The following is a 23,140-nucleotide window of genomic DNA, read 5'->3' on the forward strand; positions in this document are numbered from 1 at the left end:
TGTATGTTCTTGATATGTTGTTCTCTCACTGTCCAAAGACACGCATCTGTTAGATGAATTTATATACTGGCTAACTTCATATGAATTATCTTTTTGACAAACTGGCCACAACCCAAGGTGCGCACTAGCCCAAGGACTGTTGCTTGGGACAGACTCCAGAAATAAGTGGAAGATCGCTTGATGGAAAGCAAAATCCAAGGCAGGATTATAGTCAACCTCCTCACAAAACACAGAGAATGGATATACGTAGAAAGGTATTTGAATTAGGGATAACAATTGGAATAATATGGATCAGGTTTAAGAGTGAATGTACAGGAATCCTTGTTGATAATGCAGGAGGATTATATGAAATAAATGTTTCCATGTAACACTGGGACCATAGGTAATCTAAGTTGCTTTGAACTTCCTTGACAATAAAAGAAGTCATTGTGAGTCTGCATTATTCTTACCAGCACAGTGCAGCAGTTGTATTAATTGCTGAGCCAGCAGAATGCGTCCTTTTTGGCAGAGCGAAGAAGCCTATCTCTGGCCTGGATCCACTGTGTAATGTGACGCCCACTTCGCTCTTGTTCAGACGTGGACAGAATGTGATGGCCGCGGCACAGTGAGGAAGCAAGAGAGGAAAAACATGCTCGGCGTTGCATCTGGAATAACATGGAAAAACACACACACACACACACACACACACACACACACACACACACACACACATATATAGGGCTATACAGGCCGTAGCAAAAGAACATATGCATTGTGTTCGCTATAAAAGCATAAATTATGTCACTGTGATCCCATGTGCACCTGCACTCATTCCAGGACATATGGTCTCTGTAGGAGTACCATCATTTACAATATGTCAGCCAGCCTGGATACATTATGCTTTATAGCAAACAATTTGTATAAATGTATATCTGGCTGCAGACATTGAGATTGGCCTATTTATGAATAATATAGCCTATGCCATATTTAGGGCACAAATAAGCTCAAATTTGCACCAGTAAACTAATAGTCTCATTGCCGGAAAAAGTAGTGTATCCCCTGCATTGTCCTTTTTAAAACTGCAATAATAGTAATTGTAGTAATGAATCTGGTTGGACAGATTTTTATTTTAGGATATTCTTAATAAGATTTTATTTCTGCCAAATGCGCACAGCCAGGATTTGTGTGTACCTCTGCAAGTAGCTTAAATGGTTTGAATGGCTTGAGTAGTGGGTCATCTGAGGACATATGCAAATGTGTTCCTCCATTTCTTTTGGGGGCAAATCCTCCTGCACATCACGCGCCACACGCCGGCTCTGCACACCCCCAGGCTGCTGTGACATACCGCACTCAATACTAACCTCACATCATTTGGGCCATAATCGCTTTCCTTTACCGGGAGCACGGCACCTTCCCCATCATCTGCCCCGTGTCTCGTGCTCCACTGCTGGTTAGGGGGCGTCCTTCCCCATTGACCCGGCTCGTCGCTTTCTATTTGCTGAGACCATAGGTGTGTCAGTGGGTGTGCGCCTCCTCTTACGCCATCTGTCAATCACTACGTCACTTCCTGCGGGTGTTAGCCCCCATGGCCCTGCTCTGGATGGATGTGGTTGGGGATTTTTGACAGCCACAGCGCTGTGGGTAAAAGAAAAAAGAAAAAAAAAAAAAAAAAAAAAAACAAGGACGTGTGGTGCTCGGAGGACTATTTCCTCGGTGCGTCTTCCTCCGAACCCCAGCACCCTCGCGACGCGCGACGTGTTTCATTTCGCTATGGCGGGTTCAGATGGCGTTGCTTGCTTCAAGGTGCGTATTATTTTATATTGGGGTTTGTGTTGTGTATTTGCACAGACTTCTGCTGCAGCTCAGCGCATGCCTGTGGAGGAATTTAACACCCCCGGTGCCTAATGCATTTGACAGGATAAACCAGATATTCTTCTGAGAGTCGAACTTCTCAATCACGTTCACATATCGTGCACTATTCTATACCATTGTTGTTGTGTGAACTCGCTATTCTCCTCTCAGTTTTCACGCCTGCGCAGCTCCTTATGTTGGGGAGTGATGTGGGGGTGTTATGCCAGCAAGATTCTGCAAAGATTCTCTATTTGCAACTTACCCCGCCATGTTTTCTATTGCTGGTCACGTTGAAGCATTGGTGCGTCTTTATTTATTTATTTTTACTCTGATGTAATCTACCTTCAAACAAACCCATGACACTATTCTTGAGATATTTATAGCAGCAAAGCACCTGTGGTACCATGCGAGGAGCTCAGTGAAATCAGAGATACGACACTGATTTCATACTGTCATTGCAGCCCATGCAGAAGTCATTTTTGCGTTATCAAAACACATTGTGCAGTGTAGCTTGGTGTTGTATTAGCAATACATTGAAAGAAGTCTGGGTGAGAGAAATGATCCATAAAGCTGTCACACTTTGGTTTAAAATCTGTGTCTTGAATTGATCAACACATACAGAACCAAACAAAGCCAGTGAGAGAAGTGTGCTGAAAGTAAGCCATGTTAATTAAAACAAACAATGCAGTGACTTGGCAGGTGCTGTTGAGTGGTCTGAGCACAAAGTCTGCTGTCTCTCTAATAGACGGGATACGTTGTAACTGATTATACGTGTAGGTGAAAATACTTATACTAACACAAATGCAGTATTTCACAATTATTTGACGAGCTTTTGTTTCCTGGCTGTGCGTCTTTGACTTATGTGACCGGTGTATGGGTAGAGAGAGGCCACGGTTACACTTAGTTACATTCATTTGTCAGTCGTCACTATAACATCAATATGTTATTGTATGTTGTACAGACACGCGTTCAAATCACATGGTGAGGTAATGCTATTGATTTAACGTACTGTGGACTGAGTCTCTTCAAACACACATGCAGCGCTTTGTAATGTTCTGAATGTGACCCTTAAACTGGTCTCCACATCAGCATGGCATTTAGCCCCTGCTCAAAGGTCTGCGGCTTTTACACGTCTTTCTGCATTATTTAGTCGATTCTTTTCACACACTGTGCCATGAGAGACCTGTTTAGTAACTATTTGAATGTTTTGGTTTGAGGAACATCTGGAAGAACCTGCATAGTAACACATAACCAGCACTGTGCAAAAGTTATTGCAAAAGCTATACAAAATGCTCTCAAACTGGTCTCAGAATCGTAACATTTTAGTTAAAGAGTCTCAACACGACAGGGTAGGACAGCGGTTAACACTTGTACTCCACAGCTAGAAGGTCCGGGTTCGATTCCCACCTTGACGTGGTTTCTCCTAGAACTAAAAACATGTACAATAGGCCAGGATGAATGAGTCTCTACCATGGAGTGAATGTCTTCTTCGTCTTTGTCTTATTATTCTTATTCTTATTATTCTTCAGCGCGGTCATATCAAAATAACACAAAAATCTTCCAAAGCAATGTTTCTTTAAGTGTGCTTGGGATCTTTCGTCTGTGTCTCAAAATAGTATAGGGATCTCAAGATCTAACCCTAACCCTAACATCCAAATCAAGACTAAAATAAATCTTTTTCCTGTACTCAAGTGATGTTGCCACAGTGAACCAACTGCCTGTTATCTTGGGTTATAAAATATAAAAAAGTTACGGAATGCATCTACTCTTTGAAGTACCGACACACACGACATACAGTATCTATGATCTGTTGATTATTTGTTGATGACACCTTGCTGACCTTTCATTCTGAATTTCATGCGGTGGTTTTGTGGGTGGTTAAATTTCCCTGAGCCCGAGGCTTCTCATCCAGAGAAAGACAGACTGAGAGTAAGAGTAATAAGAAAAGAGAATCTTGCAAACTGGTCTTTCAGGTTGTCAACAGTCTGAGCTAAGGTTACGAGTTTACACAGGGAAGAGCGCAAACTCGTTCCACTGACCCATTTGTCCGGTTAACCATGAACAATAGGGCTGTTGGTACAGGTACTTCCAACTCTTTGTGAGACATGTTGAGTTTGTTTTGTGCGTGTAAATGTCAATTATGGATAATAATGGGATTAGGTCATACTTTTGTTTAGCAACCTTCACTTGCATCAATAGTCCAAGTCATATTTCACTCCCGCACATTTCAGAGGATGACTTTCACCTTCAAAATACACTGCCTGGCCAAAGAACTAAAGGCACCACCTCGATCTAGGGTTGCCGCAGTTGGTGCGATATAGGTTCTGCAACATTACGCGGTTATGGGGTTAGCTGACTACTTGGATGCACTGAACGGACCGGGCTATCCCAAATAAGTAGTGGAATGATTTTTTTTTCTCTTCCCTGACAGCGGTGGCATAGTCCACAATGACAATGCCAGGATTCACCTTTTTTTTGTGGTCATCTTTTTGTGGTATTGCGTCTTACCATGGTGTCCCTGGGCAAGGCACTTTTCTTGCGTAATGCAAATCAGTGTGTCAGAGCTGTGGGTGCAGACAGTCATGTTGCTGTCAAGACAATAGTGAGAAGCTTTCGAAGATCAAACGGAGTATGTAGAAAGAATTATTGGACTTTGGAAGCATCCACTTGTTTCTGTCTCCGTTATGCAATGTATATTTATCTACGGTCCGGCAATTCGCTATTGAAGTATTACTCAAGCAATAGTCAGGTTTTTGCTTGTTGTGTAAACAGACCATAGTGTGTGCGTTCAGTAACTGAGCTTCTTTTGGCTTTTTCTTGTTCACTGACCCAGGTTTGACCTTCATGGGTCAGGCTGCTTCTCTTCTCTGAGCCTCCTTCTGTTCAGGTCCCACTGGGCTGAATTGGATTGGGACCTCGCTGCCAGTCTTACCATAATCAGCTCTGGACTGGAGATTGTCTGTGCAAACGATTAGACAGGTCCACACGTTGTAAGCTGAAATGGACCAAGCGAAGCATTCATGAATTTGACAAGGGCTTTGGTATTCTTTTCACTTCAAAACCAATGGATAAACCAAGCATATCACAATTATATCTACATTATGGAAGGAAGTCAAAAGGTTGCGTCTTTTTGGTCTAAGCAAGGTGTTTAGGTGTTTTCAGTGGTCCCCCTTAAATAACTAGCACTCATCGGGTATACATTTGAAAACTATACTTAGTTAGAACGACAGTTTGATCAAGATGTCCAATGTCTATTCTGGATTATCACTGTCCAGACTCGGGTCAATCAAACTCCACATGTCCCACTCTATAGTCCTCTCTATGCTGTCCCAGTGTTGCTTGGCCGTGGATGTTTTTTGGCAGAGCCTCTCAGGACGTAGCAGCTGTACACACTTGAACATTCCCTTCCTCTGTGTACATTATACGCTATATAACATGGGACTGCAATGAGTGGTTAAAATCATAAACCATCACCATAAACCCACGGCCATGATATTACCGGACCGGTCATAACAGATGAACAAAGTAATGATGTTCGCCCAATTGACTCGATCATTCAAATATACTTTATTACCTCCATCTGTCAAATGGCTTCCCTTAGGTTAAATTATCCATATTGTGAATGTTTTGCCTATTTACTTGCCTATTTACTTACTTTACTTTATTTTGAGAATCTGAGGAACCTTTTGTGGCCCCAGTCGTGCCATGGTCTAAGCTTTTGAGAACCAGAGTGATGCCGGTTCAAGCCCATCCTGTGCTTAAAGACTTGAGTCAGGTGAACAAAATATTCTTGGAGATACTAGCCTGAAAAAGTCTAAAATGTTTCTTATTTTCCAGAGGACTATGTGTGCTCTGAGAGAAGAAGTTTGGAAATGGGCCCGGTGCTTAAAGCATATAGTCTCTGAATTGGAAATGAGCACCATTGGCCGACGGAGCCCCAGAGTTGGCACAGAGTGTTTCTTAAGGACATTGAGATTGATTGAGGGAGCCTGAGGAGCCTGAGGAGCCGGGACACTCGGGGTCAGGAGACATTAGTTCAGCTGGGACATAGTGATCGCAGCGGGACAGAGGCCTGCTGTGGAGCTGTGGGCCAGAGTCAAGGTCACACACTGCGCTATTTCTCAATATGGGCCCACTAATGCTGACAAATCAGAATTTAACCAGGCCATGGAGACATGATATAAATATAGAGAGGTATAGGATATCTGAAGTCAATGGAACATCACTCAGTAATGCATATCATGAAATAGGAATGTACGGGAAGTACAGGCTAGTGAGAGAAATGGTTTAAACCTTTATTAATGCATTTGGAATTTCATAATGATTGTCATAATCATTACTTTCTTACCTCTGCACTGGTGTTATAAATAACCATTAATTCCCATGGCTTTTGATGTACCATAGGTCTAATTGATTGATGTTTATAGAAAATACTGAGCACTAAAACACCCACATCCCAGATACTCTCTCCAGCATCTATGGATGTGCTGTAAACAACATAGAGCATAGGGTTAGGTCACTTAACAATGTAAGCTACATGTTCCACAGTCACTCTGCTTTCTGATGGATCAGAAAGGGCTAGATCCACAGTAAAGAAATAAAAAAAAACATATTTTGTTAGTGCTGGAGCCAGAGTCCACTAGTTCTTTATTTTGCACTTGATGTTGCAGTATATTGCATTTGACTGCCTGACATCCATGCAAGTGCCAAGTAGGGCAAAAGACCACATACTTCAGACGCATTAGCTGGGCTCCAAGACGGCTCTCTTTTACTATACCATGTCAGAACCCTGTATTATCTCCCCAAGTGACTCAACAAATGTGAGTCGTGACAGACAGGCGAATTAGCCAATCAAAAAGTGAGGGCATGCAATAAAAAGTCTGTTTAGGTTTAGATCCCCATTGCTAACAATACAAGCCAAAGAGTCATAATCAAATCAATAAACATTTCAGATGCCAGCCATATTAAGCTCACCTTCTCCAGAAAAAGTAAAGAGCATAAACGCTATTTTGGTGCTTTATAGTCTGTGGTAAAATTATTCCATTGATGCATGGCTCAAAACATAACCAGAAATCAGCTCATTTTACATTTTACATAAAACACTTTGCCTTTGTTAAGTAGCAGTGTGTATTTCTACTAAAAGGCAACTTTTGGTGCTGTTCATCACCCAAAGCCAGGAGAGTTTTTATGTGTTTTTGCAACACTAGTCCTGAAAGCACACTTCAGAGCCACACATGCAGCTTTGGTTTTACATAAATCAATGAAGTATTTGACCAAACGAAGGAAAAGTAATCTAAATGTGACAAAACTAGACTCTGAAAGACATATGGGATTACTGTATATGTTTGGGTAAATATTTTGACCGTTTGATAATTGCATAGGACCATTTTGTATCTACTTTATTTTTGTGATTGTTCCACTCAGTACAGCGCATGTATCTCTACAGATCATAGTCTATAAATAGCTGTCTGAATTTCTGTGGCGTAGTTGAAGGTCCTGGAGGTTGCTGTGGTTATAGACGGCTGTTAAAGTCCAATGTCAAACACAGGCCGGCCTGTACTTCGGTCCCTCTCTGTAATGATAGCAGGCTGGTGACCTGCTATCAGCTCGGACTGATAAGGGGTTCACTCAAGTGTTTACAATGTGGGCATGGCACACGCTCCGCTCTCATGGTTAACTATCCAAACAAATGCAGAGAGACACAGCCCAGCCCCATCAGCCCATGTCCCCTCTCCTCGACCACTATGAAGTTCTTACAGGCCGGGCCAGTTCTCAGACCACTTGATGGACAGGTTACAGATTAACTCGTAGCTCGCTCAAGCACTCTAAACTGCAAACACCGACAAGTTTGATAAAACTTGATTGCCACTCGTGCTATTCAATCCATGGTTTGAACGATGAAGGTAGGGCAGAAGATTTTGCTGAATTGTATAATCTATATAGTACTTCTTGTTCCTTCAGTTTTTAAGTATTGTTGAGAAGCTAGAAGGCGGTGCTACTTGTTCATTAAGTTTTGTTCCACTCCTTGCAGGGCCGGTCCGTGCACCTGTGTGCTCCCGGCAGGCAGCCAGCTTGTCTGGGTTGAGCACATTGTTTGTTGTCGACATCTTTTTATGATTGATTGAGCAAGGCAGTAGTTAGTCATGCTGGTATAGAAGTCACGAGGAAGGAGGGGAGGGCATAGTACGGTATACCATGAGCCCTAACATTATGTCCATTGCACAGTGGAAAACACATCTTGGGCATAGAAAATTGGGAGGAATTTATCTGAGTGTGTTTAACAATTGACAAAGAAGAAAATGGGATCTTACACACTGCTGCTTAGAGGAAAGTGATACTGAAGGTGGTTTGTCCATAAGCAGTGTTTGTCGAGGATATTCATAATTAAACACGAATAATTTGCATCTGAGAAAGCAATGATTAATATACGTGAATCTTGTAAGTCTTGTGCTTCTTAAGACCAGCCTGTGCTCTGCTTGTTCCTGTGCATGTATAGGTGATTTGTAGACACATTTGAACATGATCTCCAGCTGCTGTGTAAACATCCTCAGTGGTGGAATGGTTCCCCTGGCGCCTCAGAAGAAGGATGTCTTTATGTTCTCTTACCTTGCCCAGTTCCAGGACCCAGTCTGTGCTGGCCCGTCTGTCTAAAGTGGGTCTTGACTCAGTGGATGAGCATAGTGTGGGGGGCTGGGTGACCCTGCTTAGCCTAGCGACTGTGATGAAATCCATGGGATAGTATGGATTATTTATGCCTCACTCACATCCAGCCTTTGATCCCTGATGCTACAAGCCTAATACACAGTTAACCTATTTTTGAGGTAGACCATCAGCATATATTGATTTGTAAAGGAAGGACTCAGTGCTAGTAAGTTGTGGTTGCTGTTTTGTGCCTGTTGCCTGCTGTTGCTTATTTTAGTCCATGATCAATGTTTCAACATTGGCCTGACATCGCCATGGCGACCCTGTGGCTCTCCTTTTATAAGAGTCTGCCCCCTCTCGTCCTTTGGCCTGTGCCGATCTGAGCACACATGTGTGACCTGCTCTTCCTCAGCAGGAGTGCGTGAATGAACACAGCGTTACCACAGAGACTGCTCTGGTCCTTATTGTTCACTTGGACCAACTCATGAAAGTAGCTAAAAAAAACCTTGCTCTCCACACCCTGGCCACTCAGCTTTAAGCTGAGGCCTAAGCTCTGTGTTTACGTTGTAATGTAGTAACGGCATGACAACAGCAGGGTCAGGCTGGGGGTCAGGGGGGCACATGACTTGAGTCTTGTATATCATATACACACCAGTCATGCATACCTGTGTTATGTGTTATGTTAACATGACAGTGACATACTGTATTGCGCCTTTGTTTGATCTGTAGATCATCTCGGTCAGGCTGCTGATGGGGAAGTTCAAAATGAGAAAGAACAGCATATCCTTTAGGTTTGTGGAAATAGCTGTTCTGTTTTTACTCTTCTGGACTTTTCTTTGCCACATTATTGTGATGAAACGCTTTTATTATGGTTTCGTTTTGTATGTTGTTGCTCACATGACTTTTTGTTTACTCGACAGGATAGTATAAAATGGAGTGTGTAGGAGAGATATTTGGCAAACTCTGTGACATAACCACTTGTTTTACACCCAGGCTATCGGAATAGCTGTATCTGCATACTGTCCAAGAAGCTTCATCTCATTCATCCTCATTTCACCAATAGTTTAGTTAAAATAATCGAGATTTGTTTTGCATTGACTTGCTCTGAGATTTGTTGTGCTTGCTGTCACTGTCACCTAGCAGGCAGGTTTTTACACAGTGTGCGGGTCAACTTAAACTAAAGGTGCTCGTGTGTGTGGAGGTGCCGAAAAGCGGGGGAGTTGGTTTCTTAAATCCTCTCAACCTGCCCTCCCTTCAGTCTTGTGTCCGCCCCCCTCGCGCCCCTGCCTGGTTTGATGCCATTAGCGAGGCCTGGTGGAAAGAGCTTATGGGAGATTGACCCAGTTTACATACGGATGTCAAAAGTTTAAATATGCATTGTAAGCTTCATTAGCTCAGGATAACTATTAAATCTCATGTAGCGCTGAACAGTAGGTCCCTCTTCGTTAGCATTTAGCAATTCAGCAGGTTACGTCCTCTCTGCTTACATCACACGGTCGGTTCCGTATCAGCACCCTGTAAGCCAGCCTAGTGACCTAAATTCATGGGTCCACACAGTGCCCCTGTCTTACTGGGCTGCTCTGGGACATGCACAATCGCAGAGTAACTGGGAACAGGATTGGAGGTCCCGGAGGTGTGGTGCAGCCTGTGTTATGCTTGTAGATCCTTTCAGGCCTCGAATGCCTGCTTGTTTTTTCAGTGTGGGACTACAGGCATTTGTAATTTATGTAATAGTAGAGACCGGTGTTCTTTACTGTATTAGAGGATGCCAATCCCTTAAAAAAAGGTCATCTTGAAGACTGTAGTTTGACCTTTGTTTCTTTTTAACCACACATTAAAGACAGTAGTTGTATTATTATTATTATTATTATTATTATTATTATTATTATTATTATTATTATTGTTATTATTATTATTGTTATTGTTATTGTTATTGTTATTGTTATTATTGTTATTATTGTTATTATTATTTTTAGCAGAAGCAGAATATAATGTTTAGTGTTTTTATTTGAATGTAATTTTGAGCCCCCCTTAACAATATTAAGAGCCTAATCTCAAAGGTGCAAAAGGTAAAACAAAATTGTTTGTACTAAACTGTAAATGTATTGAGCTACACGTCTGAAACTGAGCTCACAACTGCCTTAATCATGCAGGTTGTATTTTGAGTTCGTATGAGTTTGTGTTTTTATGTTTTGTTTATGGTCCGAATAAAGATGATTCATTCATTCATATAGGCATGATGTCACATGAGAACTATGAATTGTCTTTCCTCTCCTTCAGTCTGATGAGTGACTCCTCTGAAGCCCCACGATGGTCGACATGGAGACTTCGTACCGCCCACCGTCTCCTCTGGAGGAGCCAGTTTTGGGGGAGTCGGGGCTGGGCAGTCCTGCCGAGGACTTAATGGGAGGGATGGAGGAGCTGCAGGACATCTCCCAGTCCATAGACAACGACACTCTCAGCTCCTTCGATGTACCGGAGTACCAGTCCTCCAGCAATGGTTCAGAAGGGTCTACTATCCTAGGTAAAGTTTGACGGGAGGTTAAAGCAGTACTAAGTAACTTGTTTACCTTAATAAATCCTTTCCGTAGTCCCTCTGGGGGTAATACAAGTGTTAATGGGATGATTATCTAGCCCGGTGTCTCTGGCCAGAAAACCACAAGTGCAACATAGCTGCCTATGGGTCGGAGGCGCAATACACACTAATAGAATCACGAAGAAGAAGCTAACAGGCGAACGGGCAAAGCTAGCTGTGGGCTAGCGCCACTAATACAGTATTTACAGCTAAGTCTGAGTGAAAAAAAATTATCTCCATTGTGATAATTTTGTATTGGATGTACAATATCCCTCTCTCCCTTTGACTTTTCCATCAGCGTAGTATTTACTCTCACGGACAATTAATGTTAAATAAACGTAACATGCTACGACACCTGCAGTGGCGCTTGTGGCCTCTAGGGGCATGAGTTACTTAGTACTGCTTGAAATACAGTAAATGGCCACAATTATATGACAGTTACGAATCACTTGCAGACCTGAGTAGTTTAGAATGGTCTTGATCCTGTAGTTGAAGTAATATGATATTACTATAATATTACTCTACTTTACTTCTTGGCATTTTGTGAAAAAATAACAGTAATTAACTTAATGAATAACATTAGGATTATTCGTAGACCACAGGTATGGTTAAGGTCAGGACCCACTGTACTTCCATCATTGTTTTTCTCCTGAAATCGCTTCCCTCTAGCTTTTACTCCAGAGGGAGCCTTTCAGAGTTATGCAGTATAAAAAAACAATACACCATACACTGCTTATGCAATGATTGTCCCAAGGGTTTTTTCTTTTTTTTTTCGCAAACCCATCTGTTCATTCCACATTTAGTGAGGAATCCCCACATTCCCAAGGCACTGTGTAGCCCCTCTCCGGAAACATCCTCATTCCATCCGGTTCCTTATGAATACACATGTGTCCAGGATATTTATGTCACTGCTACAAAATTATGCAACAAGACTATGGGAGAGCTAGGAACACTTTGCTAACCTTGAAACAAAAACAAAACACAAATCAAGAGTGAGAAAGAGCGACAGAGGAGTAAAAGTGGTGTGGGCTGTCGTCATGGAAAACATGAGATGACATCACAGAAGAGGGTCCAAGGATTTATGGGTGCTTGCGCAGAGGGGGCGAATAGAACAGTGGCATACTTCACACTGGAGAAAAGCCCAACCGAGTTTCCAAATGCTTCTTATCCTACTCCTGGCGCTACCCTCTTTCCACTCATGTGACTCAGGGTTACTGTTTGGTGCCATTTTATCCCGGCTATTTGGGTACCAGCATGTTCCCTTCATAAAGTAGACCAAGATGAACCTCGTGACCCGTCATCTGTGAGAAGGATCAGAAATACAACTCCAGTGATGTGTGTCTGACTGGGAGCCGACAACATCCCCACGTATCTGTTATAAATACTTACAATATTTGAGTTAGAGGGACTGTCTTTGTCTGGATACGGTCAGAGTTGAGATCAATTCGATATGGGACAAACTGTGCTGTCCAATTATTTCGGCATTAAATAAAACCTTATGGAAATAGGCTCCGGCAGGTGTTTCTGACCAATGCTCTGGCTCGATATCTAGGACTGAATTCACCCCCGGCTGCTGACAGGTTGCTGTGGCTGCACTCAAAGATGGGTCAAAAAATATCAATAATGCAGTGGTTTTATGTAGTATATGCTTTACATTGAATTATTCACTACACACTCAGTGGTGGTGAGCTATTATTGCCAATCAGTTCTACACAGGCAAAGGGGGTGAAGTGCTCTTTTAGTTATATGTTAATAGTTGAATTAGTTTTTTACAATTTTTGCTGTAATTAGCAATGCTTATACACCACTAGGATAAAACCAAGATCAAATGGAACATAACATATTGCTTACACAAAATACGGGAACATATTAGTCATTACAATTCATTTAAATGCATGAACAAAAAAATGCCAAGCTTCCCCCAATTAAATGCGGCATGCCAGATCAAGTTAGACACTGGTGTATAGGATCTGCAGTTGTGTGTAGTTAATGTCCTCAGAACAAAAAACAAGAGAAAAGGGAAAGTGAAGGAAAAGGAAATCTCTTTTGCTCCGTGGAAATATTACTATGTTCAGTTTATGTTTTGCCAAAAGTCAACTCAAAGTAGTGTAATGCAGCTACATTTTTAAAACAGTAATATGTAATACAAACATATTACATTTTTAGAGCAGTAATCACTAATATAGATTATATTACAATTTTAAAGTAACTTGCCCAACGCTGCCCACTTTAGACTTTGTGAGTGTTTACAGTATTTGTGCTACCATAGGCAGTAGGCCAGATTTTCACTCATTTACAGTTGGCATTTGTTACCCTGTCTGTCCTGTAGATGCCCTGACCCCTGCCTCCAGCCCTTCGTCAGTGGTGTTCGGGATGGCTACGGGCCAAGACGACTTCTCCACTTCCACCTCCACACTGAACCTGGAGTGTCGAGTTTGTGCTGACCGAGCCTCTGGATACCACTACGGCGTCCATGCTTGTGAGGGCTGCAAGGTGAGCTGCCCTACTCTCAGTCACATTAGCTTCATTTCCTTCTAGATTAGTCCCCATCTGTGAAATCTTTATTGATTTAAGAGTGTCTTACTGTTTATGTGACAATAACAATGTTTTTTGGTACCTACTCTAAAGCTACTCCACTACATTCATATAAGCCTTTTTCTTGTTAAGCACTTAATCTAAGGCATGGTTACTGGTTTCTGGAGCAATACTGTTAGACATTACAATACAAAAAGGATGTATGCCTCTGCTACTACTCACTCACAGCATGTTCTAAAAAATCTGAAATGATTTTATATTTTGATTTGGTGATTTGGTGCAATGATTTTGTTTACATGGGTGTGTGCCGTGATATTGAATAAATGTTCATGTTCAAACAAGATATCTTTTTATTGCTGTACCTTATTATCACAATGTAAGCAGAAATCCAATGGGAGTGTGACTTGTGATTGAATGGAAAAGAATCTCATGTGCCTCAAAGTGTGGTTACATAATCATTTTTGCGTTAACTGTTGACCGAGTAACTCAGGGCACCATTTTAAAAGTCTTTCAAGGACAAACATGTGACGTGACTGGTGTAAACAGCACAATTGGTCATCCGTTACTATTTTACTATACTGTAGCTACACTTTCATATGATATATAAGTATGTCACTACTCACAGTTATTTATAATGACAGCCATTCACGCGTGCACATGCAGTGTGAATGTGAGCTGAGTTGAGTTATTTGACCTGTGGTCTTGTGAGGTGAAATGGTCAAGCTGTAAAACTATAAAATCTGGCAATATCACTATAGTTAAAAGTAAAAAAGCCTCCTTGGTAAAACATATACAGACTCTGCTAATCTGCCGTAATTCATAATCAAGGACAATCCAGGTTCAAAGTCCAGCTCTTATCTTATCGAGTTGTTTACTTCTCCCAACATCGACTATATTCGTTAATGCTGTAAGATCATGGCTGTCGCTGATGGCCATGTTTGTATCATTGTCTTGAGTTTTGTCGTAGCGATGAAGTGTAAGCTGTAAATGATTATCATTGCATGTAGGTTACAATTCCCTTTTCTGCCCTCTTTTGCCTCTTTTTGCCACGGATCGGCACTTCCATTGTATTGACACTTCCGGTAGAGCGCTAAACCCGTTCATTTAAACGGAGAACGAGGGAAAATGTTCACCGCTAACATCTGATGTTTAGTAGATTCATTTGTGTAAAATGTCCAATGTTCATTTGCACCAACAAGTCAAAACTGCACTGTTTCTCTGCCTGCCATAAAAACGCCTTTGTGTCTGTGTAGAACTGACTTTATCTTGACTTCACCAGTCTTATGTAGACTAATACAAGTGCAGGGGCGCCCACGCTAACTTTCGGAATAAGGTGAATAGGAAAATCTGTTATTAATCACTAACATATCTTACGGTATATAGGGCAGAATTTTCATTGGGCTGCTAAGAAGTTTGTTTATCTATGATTTATATCTGAATAAGTGATCAAGTGATAGATCTGTCACATTTCTTTGCAAAGGAAAGAACATACTGTACATCTAGCTGTGGTAATGGAAAACTAATATCCTTTCTTGTGTTATTGTCTTACTGAGTTATTGTTTCATTAAAATCAAAGCCTAACTGTTTAGTGTTAATAACTTGTTTTTTGCTTTGTTCTCCCAGGGGTTCTTTCGGAGGACGATCAGATTGAAGCTGGAGTACGACAAGTGCGAGCGCCGCTGCAAGATTCAAAAGAAGAACCGCAACAAGTGCCAATACTGCCGCTTCCAGAAGTGCCTGTCCGTGGGCATGTCCCACAACGGTACGTGCAGGCAGGCCCACAAGCACAGAGCTGATGTGATGGGGGGGTTCAGGTTACACTGGGTTTGTTCACCGGTGCCAGGAGCTTGTACACATTCATTTTAACACACGTAAATAAGCAATCTGATACCATTACAAGGTGTTCAGTATTATGTTTGTTCAGCACAACCGTGGGTTATATCTGACCTGTTCTTTTGTTCTCATTGTACTGTACTGTTTAAAGGGGCTGTACCTGTGTTTTATTTAAAGTGAAATCCACTGTGGCCCTTTGCAGAAAGCACATCCTATTCAGACATTTGAGGGAAAAAAGATGTGTTTCATCTGCATCACATTATGAACTACTTTAGTGAATCCGGAAGACAATGTCGATGCTAAAAACTAGCCTCATGCATGTTAGTTGTTGTAAACATTAAAGAATGCCTGGTAACACTTTATTTTACGCTACCCTTGATACAATGTACCCACCAAATTTAATACAATGTAATGTGAAGTGTAACAATGTGTAATAACTTGTACCTATAGGTTGGATAGAATAACACAATGGAATACAATGGAATAAGGTGTGTTAGTATTAAGACATAAGACCCAAAATCTAACCCTAACCTTAAGCCCTAGCTCGAAGGGTCTTATGCCTTGTTTCATTATGTACCTGCAAAGTACTAATACACATTATTCTATTGTGCATGACAACAAGTTATTACACATTGTTACAGAGCACATTACATTGTACTAAATTTAGTTTGGTGCAATGCATAAAGGTAGTATAACATAAAGTGTAGCCGAATGCCTTAATATATTCTTTACACAATGTTACCAATGCTGTGCTTCTCCTCTTTGCTCAGTACTTGACACTGAGCCCCAGCTTAGACCTGCTTTAGTCTTGCTTTAGTCCTGCTTTAGTCCTGGTTCAAACCTGCTCCCTGCAAATTTCCAGGCACTACTTGCACTTGACGACCACGTGTGCATATTCAATTTGATAATTAGGGTGTTCTCGTTTTTTAAATCTTTAGCGAGCCGTATTTCACTCATTCCTTGGCCGTTTTAAAACATAAAAAGTGTCAAGGAGCTGAAGAGTAACTCTTTCTCTTTCTGTTCATCTTGGGTGTTGTTGCCTGCTGTAGTGAGACAGAGAGAAATGCAATGTTCTGGTCCGGGTGGGTTAGATGTGGGGATTATTATTTTTATTAGTAGTAGTATTAGTATTATTATTTTGTGTCTTGTTAGGACTGTTGTGAATAAATGATACAAATAATTAAAAAAAAACAAATACGGTCAGTCCGTCTGAAACGACTCCGGTCTTCCAGAATAAACAAAACTGAGCGATCCAAACCAACCTTTAATCATAATTCCAAATGCTTTACTACAACAGGGCTCACATCTGCTCCAGTGTTCATGTGTACAAATATTCAGACTTCTCGTTGTGCATCAACAAATACCAAAATTCTGCCATTGCTACGTGTATTTTCATGACCGTCCGTTGCCTAAAGCCCCACCACAGTAGTATTTTACTCAGCTCCACTTCCTCTTACGGTACATGTGTATCAGATTTCATCGGCCCAAATGTAACTAAAGAGCAGCAGGAAAGAAATGTGAGAAGTTAGTGACACTGGATCCGTTAAGGTGGTGGTCTTACTGACAACAGAACCACTGCAGTGCTATGTTTGGCTCCTGCTTCTACATTTACATGGAACACCTATTGATTTCTCCTCACTGTCTCTGATTACATTTAATTATTTCAAAATAGCTTTATAGTTTATTGTAGGCACAGCAGTAGGACATTCAGCCCATTCAGCCGCAACCTCAGATCCAGTCTCATCCTTCTCTCTGGTGCTTTACCAAATGGACTTACGCGCAGCTTAACATCACTCACTTCATCACTTCTTAATTAGACTTGGCTCCTGCCCAGCCGCCTGCTGCAGGGCTTTACTTTGGATGATCCATCCACTTTGTGAACAGTAATCTAATGGGCCTTCAGGTTGTCTATTATCCCAGCAGGCATCTCGCTCACAGGGCCCATGCTCTGTGCTGAGAGCTTCTCTTTATATAGCTCTATATCGTGGGCTACAGGGTAGATATTGCGCATCTATAAGTTTCAGCAGCAGCTTTGAAGCAACATGAGGAAACTGCTGAGGGGGTGAAAAACAGTTCACATCTAATCTCATTACTCAAATGGGATCAAGGTGTCTGAGAAATACCAGTGCTCTTGTGGAAAAACAACAGTTGTTCAGATCAAAATGACTTCAATTTGTTGCCATAACATGTAGGTTACCTGATATGAACTTCAAGTCTGTGTAGCAACTGTGGGTATGTTTTATGTGCACTGCCATCTGGCACCTTTCAGTAAAGTTCTGCTAGCTGCAGCAGAATCATGATGGGAGTTTCTTTTTAAGTACTCTTATGTAGCTTGGCGTCAGAGTATGGTGTTATTTCAAATGTATTACACAGCACATTGTTGTCATGTTTTACCTGATGCATGAATGTCTCTCATTTGTTTCTCTGCAGCGATCCGTTTTGGTCGAATGCCACAGTCGGAGAAGCTGAAACTAAAGGCAGAGATGGGGACTGGCGACAGAGAGGTGGAGAATCCTCAGGTGGCTGATCAGAAGAGCCTGGCTCGGCAGATATATGACGCCTATCTGAAGAACTTCAACATGAACAAAGCCAAGGCACGGACTATCCTCACTGGAAAAACCAGCACACCTGTACGTCACAATTTGCAGTCTCATTTATTACGCATGTTGAAATATGACTTATGTCACTGAGACCCCACAATTCCTGACAGAACATGTTTATCCAGTTAGTTACAGAAATAACTTGCTCAGTCAGTAGCTAACAGAACAGAACAAAGGAACGTCTGTCTGGCTCAAAATAGCGTAAAGACTCAGTAAAGTAGGCCATATTAAGCAGTGATCACTCTTTCCAAGCCTGCAAGACCATCAAACAATTCTGATTTAAATCACTCCCGTTCAAAAACTTCTCTTACCCTTGTATTCTTTTTATTTCCATAAAATGGCTGTCAATGCGAGCCACATTGAATTCCACAGATAGCTATGTGTAGGTGTGAAATGGCACTGTTGTGTTCAAACAGAACTATTGTGCTTCCACTGGACATCAATGGATTTTAGTTTTGACAATAGTGTAAAACCCCCTGTGGGTCACTGTTTTAGAGGACACGGCATTCAATCAATCATATGATTAGTTCATAGATATGTGCACTATTATTTTGACATCATTGTTCAGGTTGGTTGTTTGGCTGCACAAGCCAAGACACATAAACATTAGATTGTTTTTCAGATGGAGCGATTTGGCCACGTCTGAGTAAAACTGTGTAACCGTGTCTAATCTACAGCTGTTTTGGCATCAGGCTGAACTGGCTTCACTGTTTTGTGATTCAACAGAATAGTCCTGACTTTGTCCTCAACATGCAAGTTAGATACTTGCATGTATTTTGTTATTTTTAGATTATATGCAAATTAGGCTTTGGTCAATTTTCCTTTCGGTAATTCAGCTATTGTGGACATTTTTATAACCACATTGATCATAACAACTATGAGGCAGAGATGATCTGTGATTTGGGATTTTGTTTGATCAAATTATATTTTTGAAGATGTGTTGTGCCTGATTCTTGAAATGAGCTGCCATAGTTATGTAATTGTATAAATACAAGAGTAGCAATAAGCAGACACAGTGTCGACACCTTGTGGTTATAGCAGAGCTGCTGACTCAGAACTTACTTTACAGCATTTAAGTTAAAGGAGGTCATAGTGTGTCTTTGGTTCATAAATCTTCTGTAATATTTTCATTATAAATGTACTGTAATTTAATAGAGTTCTACAAAGCCGGCATTTTTATTTCTATTATTAATATATATAATAACGTATATATAATATATGTCGTTATTAGACAGTGAGTGGTACGACCATACAATTGCTCGTAGAAAGCTGATCAAATATGTCACTGGAATCCATAAATAACACATTTTGTTGTTGTCACTAAACAAACAATGATCGTTTTTCATGGTTAAAATAATGTGTTCTTTGTGTTGTTAACAGCCTTTTGTAATCCATGACATGGAGACATTGCAGCTGGCCGAGCAGACTTTTGTGGCTAAGATGTTGGGCTCCGCGGAGATGCTGAGGGACCGGGAGGCAGAGGTGCGGATCTTCCACTGCTGCCAATGCACCTCTGTGGAAACCGTCACTGAACTCACTGAATTTGCCAAGTCAGTTCCTGGATTCTCCAACTTGGACCTGAACGACCAGGTGACTCTATTGAAGTACGGCGTGTACGAGGCTATGTTTGCCATGTTGGCCTCCTCCATGAACAAGGACGGGCTGCTCGTGGCCTACGGCTCAGGATTTATTACCCGAGAGTTCCTCAAAAGTCTGCGGAGACCATTCAGCGAAATGATGGAGCCAAAGTTCCAGTTTGCCATGAAGTTCAACTCTCTGGAGCTCGACGACAGCGACATCGCTCTGTTTGTGGCTGCCGTCATCTGTTGTGGAGGTAAGAAAGCACAAGACAAGCACTGTTTTGAAAGTAGATTTTATAATATGTAAAACGATACTGTCAAATGTGCTACTATTGATTTTTATTTTTATTTGTGCATTCACTCCCCACTCCTTGTTGGAGCTACTGGTAATTGCTAGCTTGTTGCTTAACAGTTGAAAATAGAGATTTTGTTTCTCAATCTGATTACAAATATTACATAAATATTTGCAAAACCTACTAATCTTTTTGGACCAATCTAGATATGGTTTCTGCTTTTTTGAAACAAAGGGCTGTTTGTTACATAAGCTTGTACTCAACATGTCTCCTCTGTGCTCTTGTGCTTAGACCGCCCAGGCCTTGTGAATGTTGGCCACATTGAACGCATGCAGGAGAAGATTGTGAGGGTGTTACAGCTCCATCTGCTGGCTAATCATCCAGACGACGGTTTCCTGTTCCCCAAACTGCTGCAGAAACTCGCTGATTTACGGCAGCTGGTAACGGAGCATGCTCAGTTAATCCAAGAAATCAAAAAGACTGAGGACACCTCACTGCACCCACTTCTACAGGAGATATACAGAGACATGTACTGACACGGCAGAGGACAGCCAGAGACATCTCCATCAATCAGGGACAGAGGAAGAAGAGAAGTTCTCTTTAAGGTTGAACCACTTGAACCCAAAAGCAACATGCGCCAGTGTCAGAGCGGTGGCCCTGCTGTTAGCGCAGAACTGTGTATGCTAGCACTCTTGTTTTGGACGAGATCTCACTCCAGAGGATGCTGTATCGGCAGATAAATCATGTACATGCAGCTTGGCACACAGCAGAATGAGCCTCTGCATCTCCAATGTATGCAATGTTTTAATTCATTGAGGTGAGCAAGGTGTTCATGTTTTAGTGATACATCACCAGTCCAGCAGGTAATGTGAAAGTAGATGTCAACGAGCCATCCAACATAATATATTTACAGAATATAACACCCAAGTGACTTGAGTAACAATGGAAACAATTACACAGCAACAATAAGGCAGCTGTTTCCGCATTGGCTACTTATAATCCTCCAGCATTATCGAACTGTGTCATCACCAGTTCTTGTAATTTATGTGTTTTCAAGTCATCTTTTGTAAAAAAAACTCTGATTGTGATCCTTCTCATGTACATGGGTTACTTTTTTTGCTCACCATATTTCATAATTAAGACAAGAAAATGATCTGTAAATCTTGAATTCAAGTTACAGATGATGCATTTAAGGGAACTTGAAAGCAAGACTGAGATATGAGAGTCACTGTGTAAAAAGCACCACAATGCACTGAAGCACTGACAGCCTGTGACCTGAGGGACTTTGGGTAATGCCTTTTCAACCAAAACTTTGCACAGACTTTGGCACTCCATCAGTTCAGTGTCCTGGTAGCTAAGGGCTAAGAGAGCGACGGCATAGACGTACAGGCACAGTCAATGCATCGTCAATCATTCTCATCTTTTCTTGATCTAGTCTTTTCTCAATGTCACAACCTGAATTGAAACGGTCATTATAACGTTTCTTTAACTGTTATTCAGTTCCACCACAGTTCAATTTAAAGCCTACACTATGTTCCTAAATTACGTATGTAAGTAGGAATGAGATTAACAATTAACAGTTCACACCGAATCTATCTGGCGAAACTCTGCCCGTGATAGAACAGCCTGTTTTAAGAAACTGACAGTGGATAGAAGGTGCATGTCTGAAATGTTTTTGTATGTGCATAAAATGAAAATACTTTTCATCAATTGGAGAATGGAACTGTGTGTAAGATATTACCATATGGATTGTTGACCCTGTGTAGAAGGTACTAATAATAATCCAGACTGTAAATTTCCTAAATGCATTTTTTTTTTTTTTCATTGTTAATGAAGATCTGTACTGTATCTTCTTTGCTGACAATTGTGTCTGATCATATTTTTTCTACTGAAGTATATATAATGTGTGCATCTGATGTTTATTCGAAATGACACTATTGTACATACAGTACATGGGATGGGGTAATATCCAGACATCTGAATCTTGTTTGGGACATTCCTTTTTGTTAATTTTAGACGTGTAGCTGCCGCAAGCTATGAGCAGAGTTTAGGCTTTGTTTTCTTTTTTTCCCCGTGTCTGTGTCATCAGTGTTTGGTTTGGTTTTAGCAAACAAAATTTCACGATCAACAAATCCGCACTGACTTAATAATTGCCTCCTTTATTAATGATCTCAGGTTTTGCATTATGAACGTAGGGTTAAAATGCCTATAGACCCTCCAAAAAGTCTCCACTATTGCCTGCTTGAATTTCATTCATTTGCCATCACCTCACATGCAGTATTAATCAATAGACATGCAGTTATTCAAATGCAGTAGATATTTGTGTTGTTTTTATGTGACCCTGTCTTTTTTTTATTGCTCCTCATTCGCTGCTATTTGTGTAACTAACCCATCATACATTGCCACATGTAGATTATTGACCGTTAAGCTGCCTCCAACTGTATCTTTCTTACAGCAATTGTTAGTATCAATACAATTTCAATGCATTCCCATTTGCTGATTCTTGGGAATGTTTGATTGGAATTCGGCCTGTTGGGAATTAACCACAAAACTCTCTGTGCCTTAACACGTGCCCAGCCATAAAACAACAATGATATTTATAGAAAACTTGAATTTAAAAGGACTCACAACAACACATTGCAACAGACAGAATATGACAGTTTATCGAGGATACAGAAAGAGGAAAGAGTGCCCAAAAGAGGAAAGAGTATAAATGTACAATGTCTGCTTACCCTTAGGATTGTCTGTTTTGTGTTGAATTGACAAGGGAATTTCTAACATGTATCAGGGAAACCTAGTCTTCCTTTGTTGAACTAGCTCAGGACGTAGAAAAGTACTGATGTCCTTTTCTCTCATTGTTGTTTGATTGTCTAAAAATTAATTTCCTATGCTCTGCCTTATTTCACAAAAAGCTCAAATAACAATATGAATTAACTTATCCTTTCTCAGAACCGACAGAAATATTGCCTATATTTTGCCAGGCAGCAGTGATAGGAATTGAATATTTTAATTTAAAATGTGTCGGGAGTTTGTTTTGTGACCTAGTGTCATGTCAAGAGTCTTTGGATGTGCAGTTTGTGTTTTGTGGCTTGATAACGATACTGTTAATGTGTGATGAATGTATAGTCATTTTAAAATGAATTTTAATTGAATGGATTTCGAAATAAATGATTTTAAAATCCAATGAACTTTGGTCTCAGCTTCTGCGCCAGTCTCCTGCACTCAATCCGGTGTGGCTTGTTCATTTACATG

At 41.0% G+C, this 23,140-nt stretch overlaps 1 protein-coding gene across 1 annotated transcript; it reads left to right on the forward strand.

The window, feature by feature from the left end:
* Positions 1 to 1,427: 1,427 nt before the first annotated feature.
* On the forward strand, positions 1,428 to 23,058 carry pparab (peroxisome proliferator-activated receptor alpha b). The gene is made up of 7 exons (XM_079567955.1): positions 1,428 to 1,782; positions 10,753 to 10,996; positions 13,377 to 13,540; positions 15,206 to 15,344; positions 17,846 to 18,045; positions 19,396 to 19,849; positions 20,180 to 23,058. Exons 2-7 carry the CDS (start codon positions 10,783 to 10,785, stop codon positions 20,422 to 20,424), a joined length of 1,416 nt encoding a protein of 471 aa, XP_079424081.1. The 5' UTR covers positions 1,428 to 1,782; positions 10,753 to 10,782; the 3' UTR covers positions 20,425 to 23,058.
* The last annotated feature ends 82 nt before the right edge of the window (positions 23,059 to 23,140 follow it).

This window comes from Gobius niger (assembly GCF_951799975.1).
Source record: "Gobius niger genome assembly, chromosome: 12".
Classification (NCBI taxonomy): domain Eukaryota; kingdom Metazoa; phylum Chordata; class Actinopteri; order Gobiiformes; family Gobiidae; genus Gobius; species Gobius niger.

Excerpts from the sequence above, each read along its gene's own strand:
- pparab (XM_079567955.1), top strand. The coding sequence starts at position 10,783 with ATGGTCGACATGGAGACTTCGTACCGCCCACCGTCTCCTCTGGAGGAG. Across the intron at positions 13,541-15,205 it reads ATGCTTGTGAGGGCTGCAAG|GGGTTCTTTCGGAGGACGAT; the intron begins GTGAGCTGCCCT and ends TTGTTCTCCCAG. Across the intron at positions 19,850-20,179 it reads TGCCGTCATCTGTTGTGGAG|ACCGCCCAGGCCTTGTGAAT; the intron begins GTAAGAAAGCAC and ends TCTTGTGCTTAG.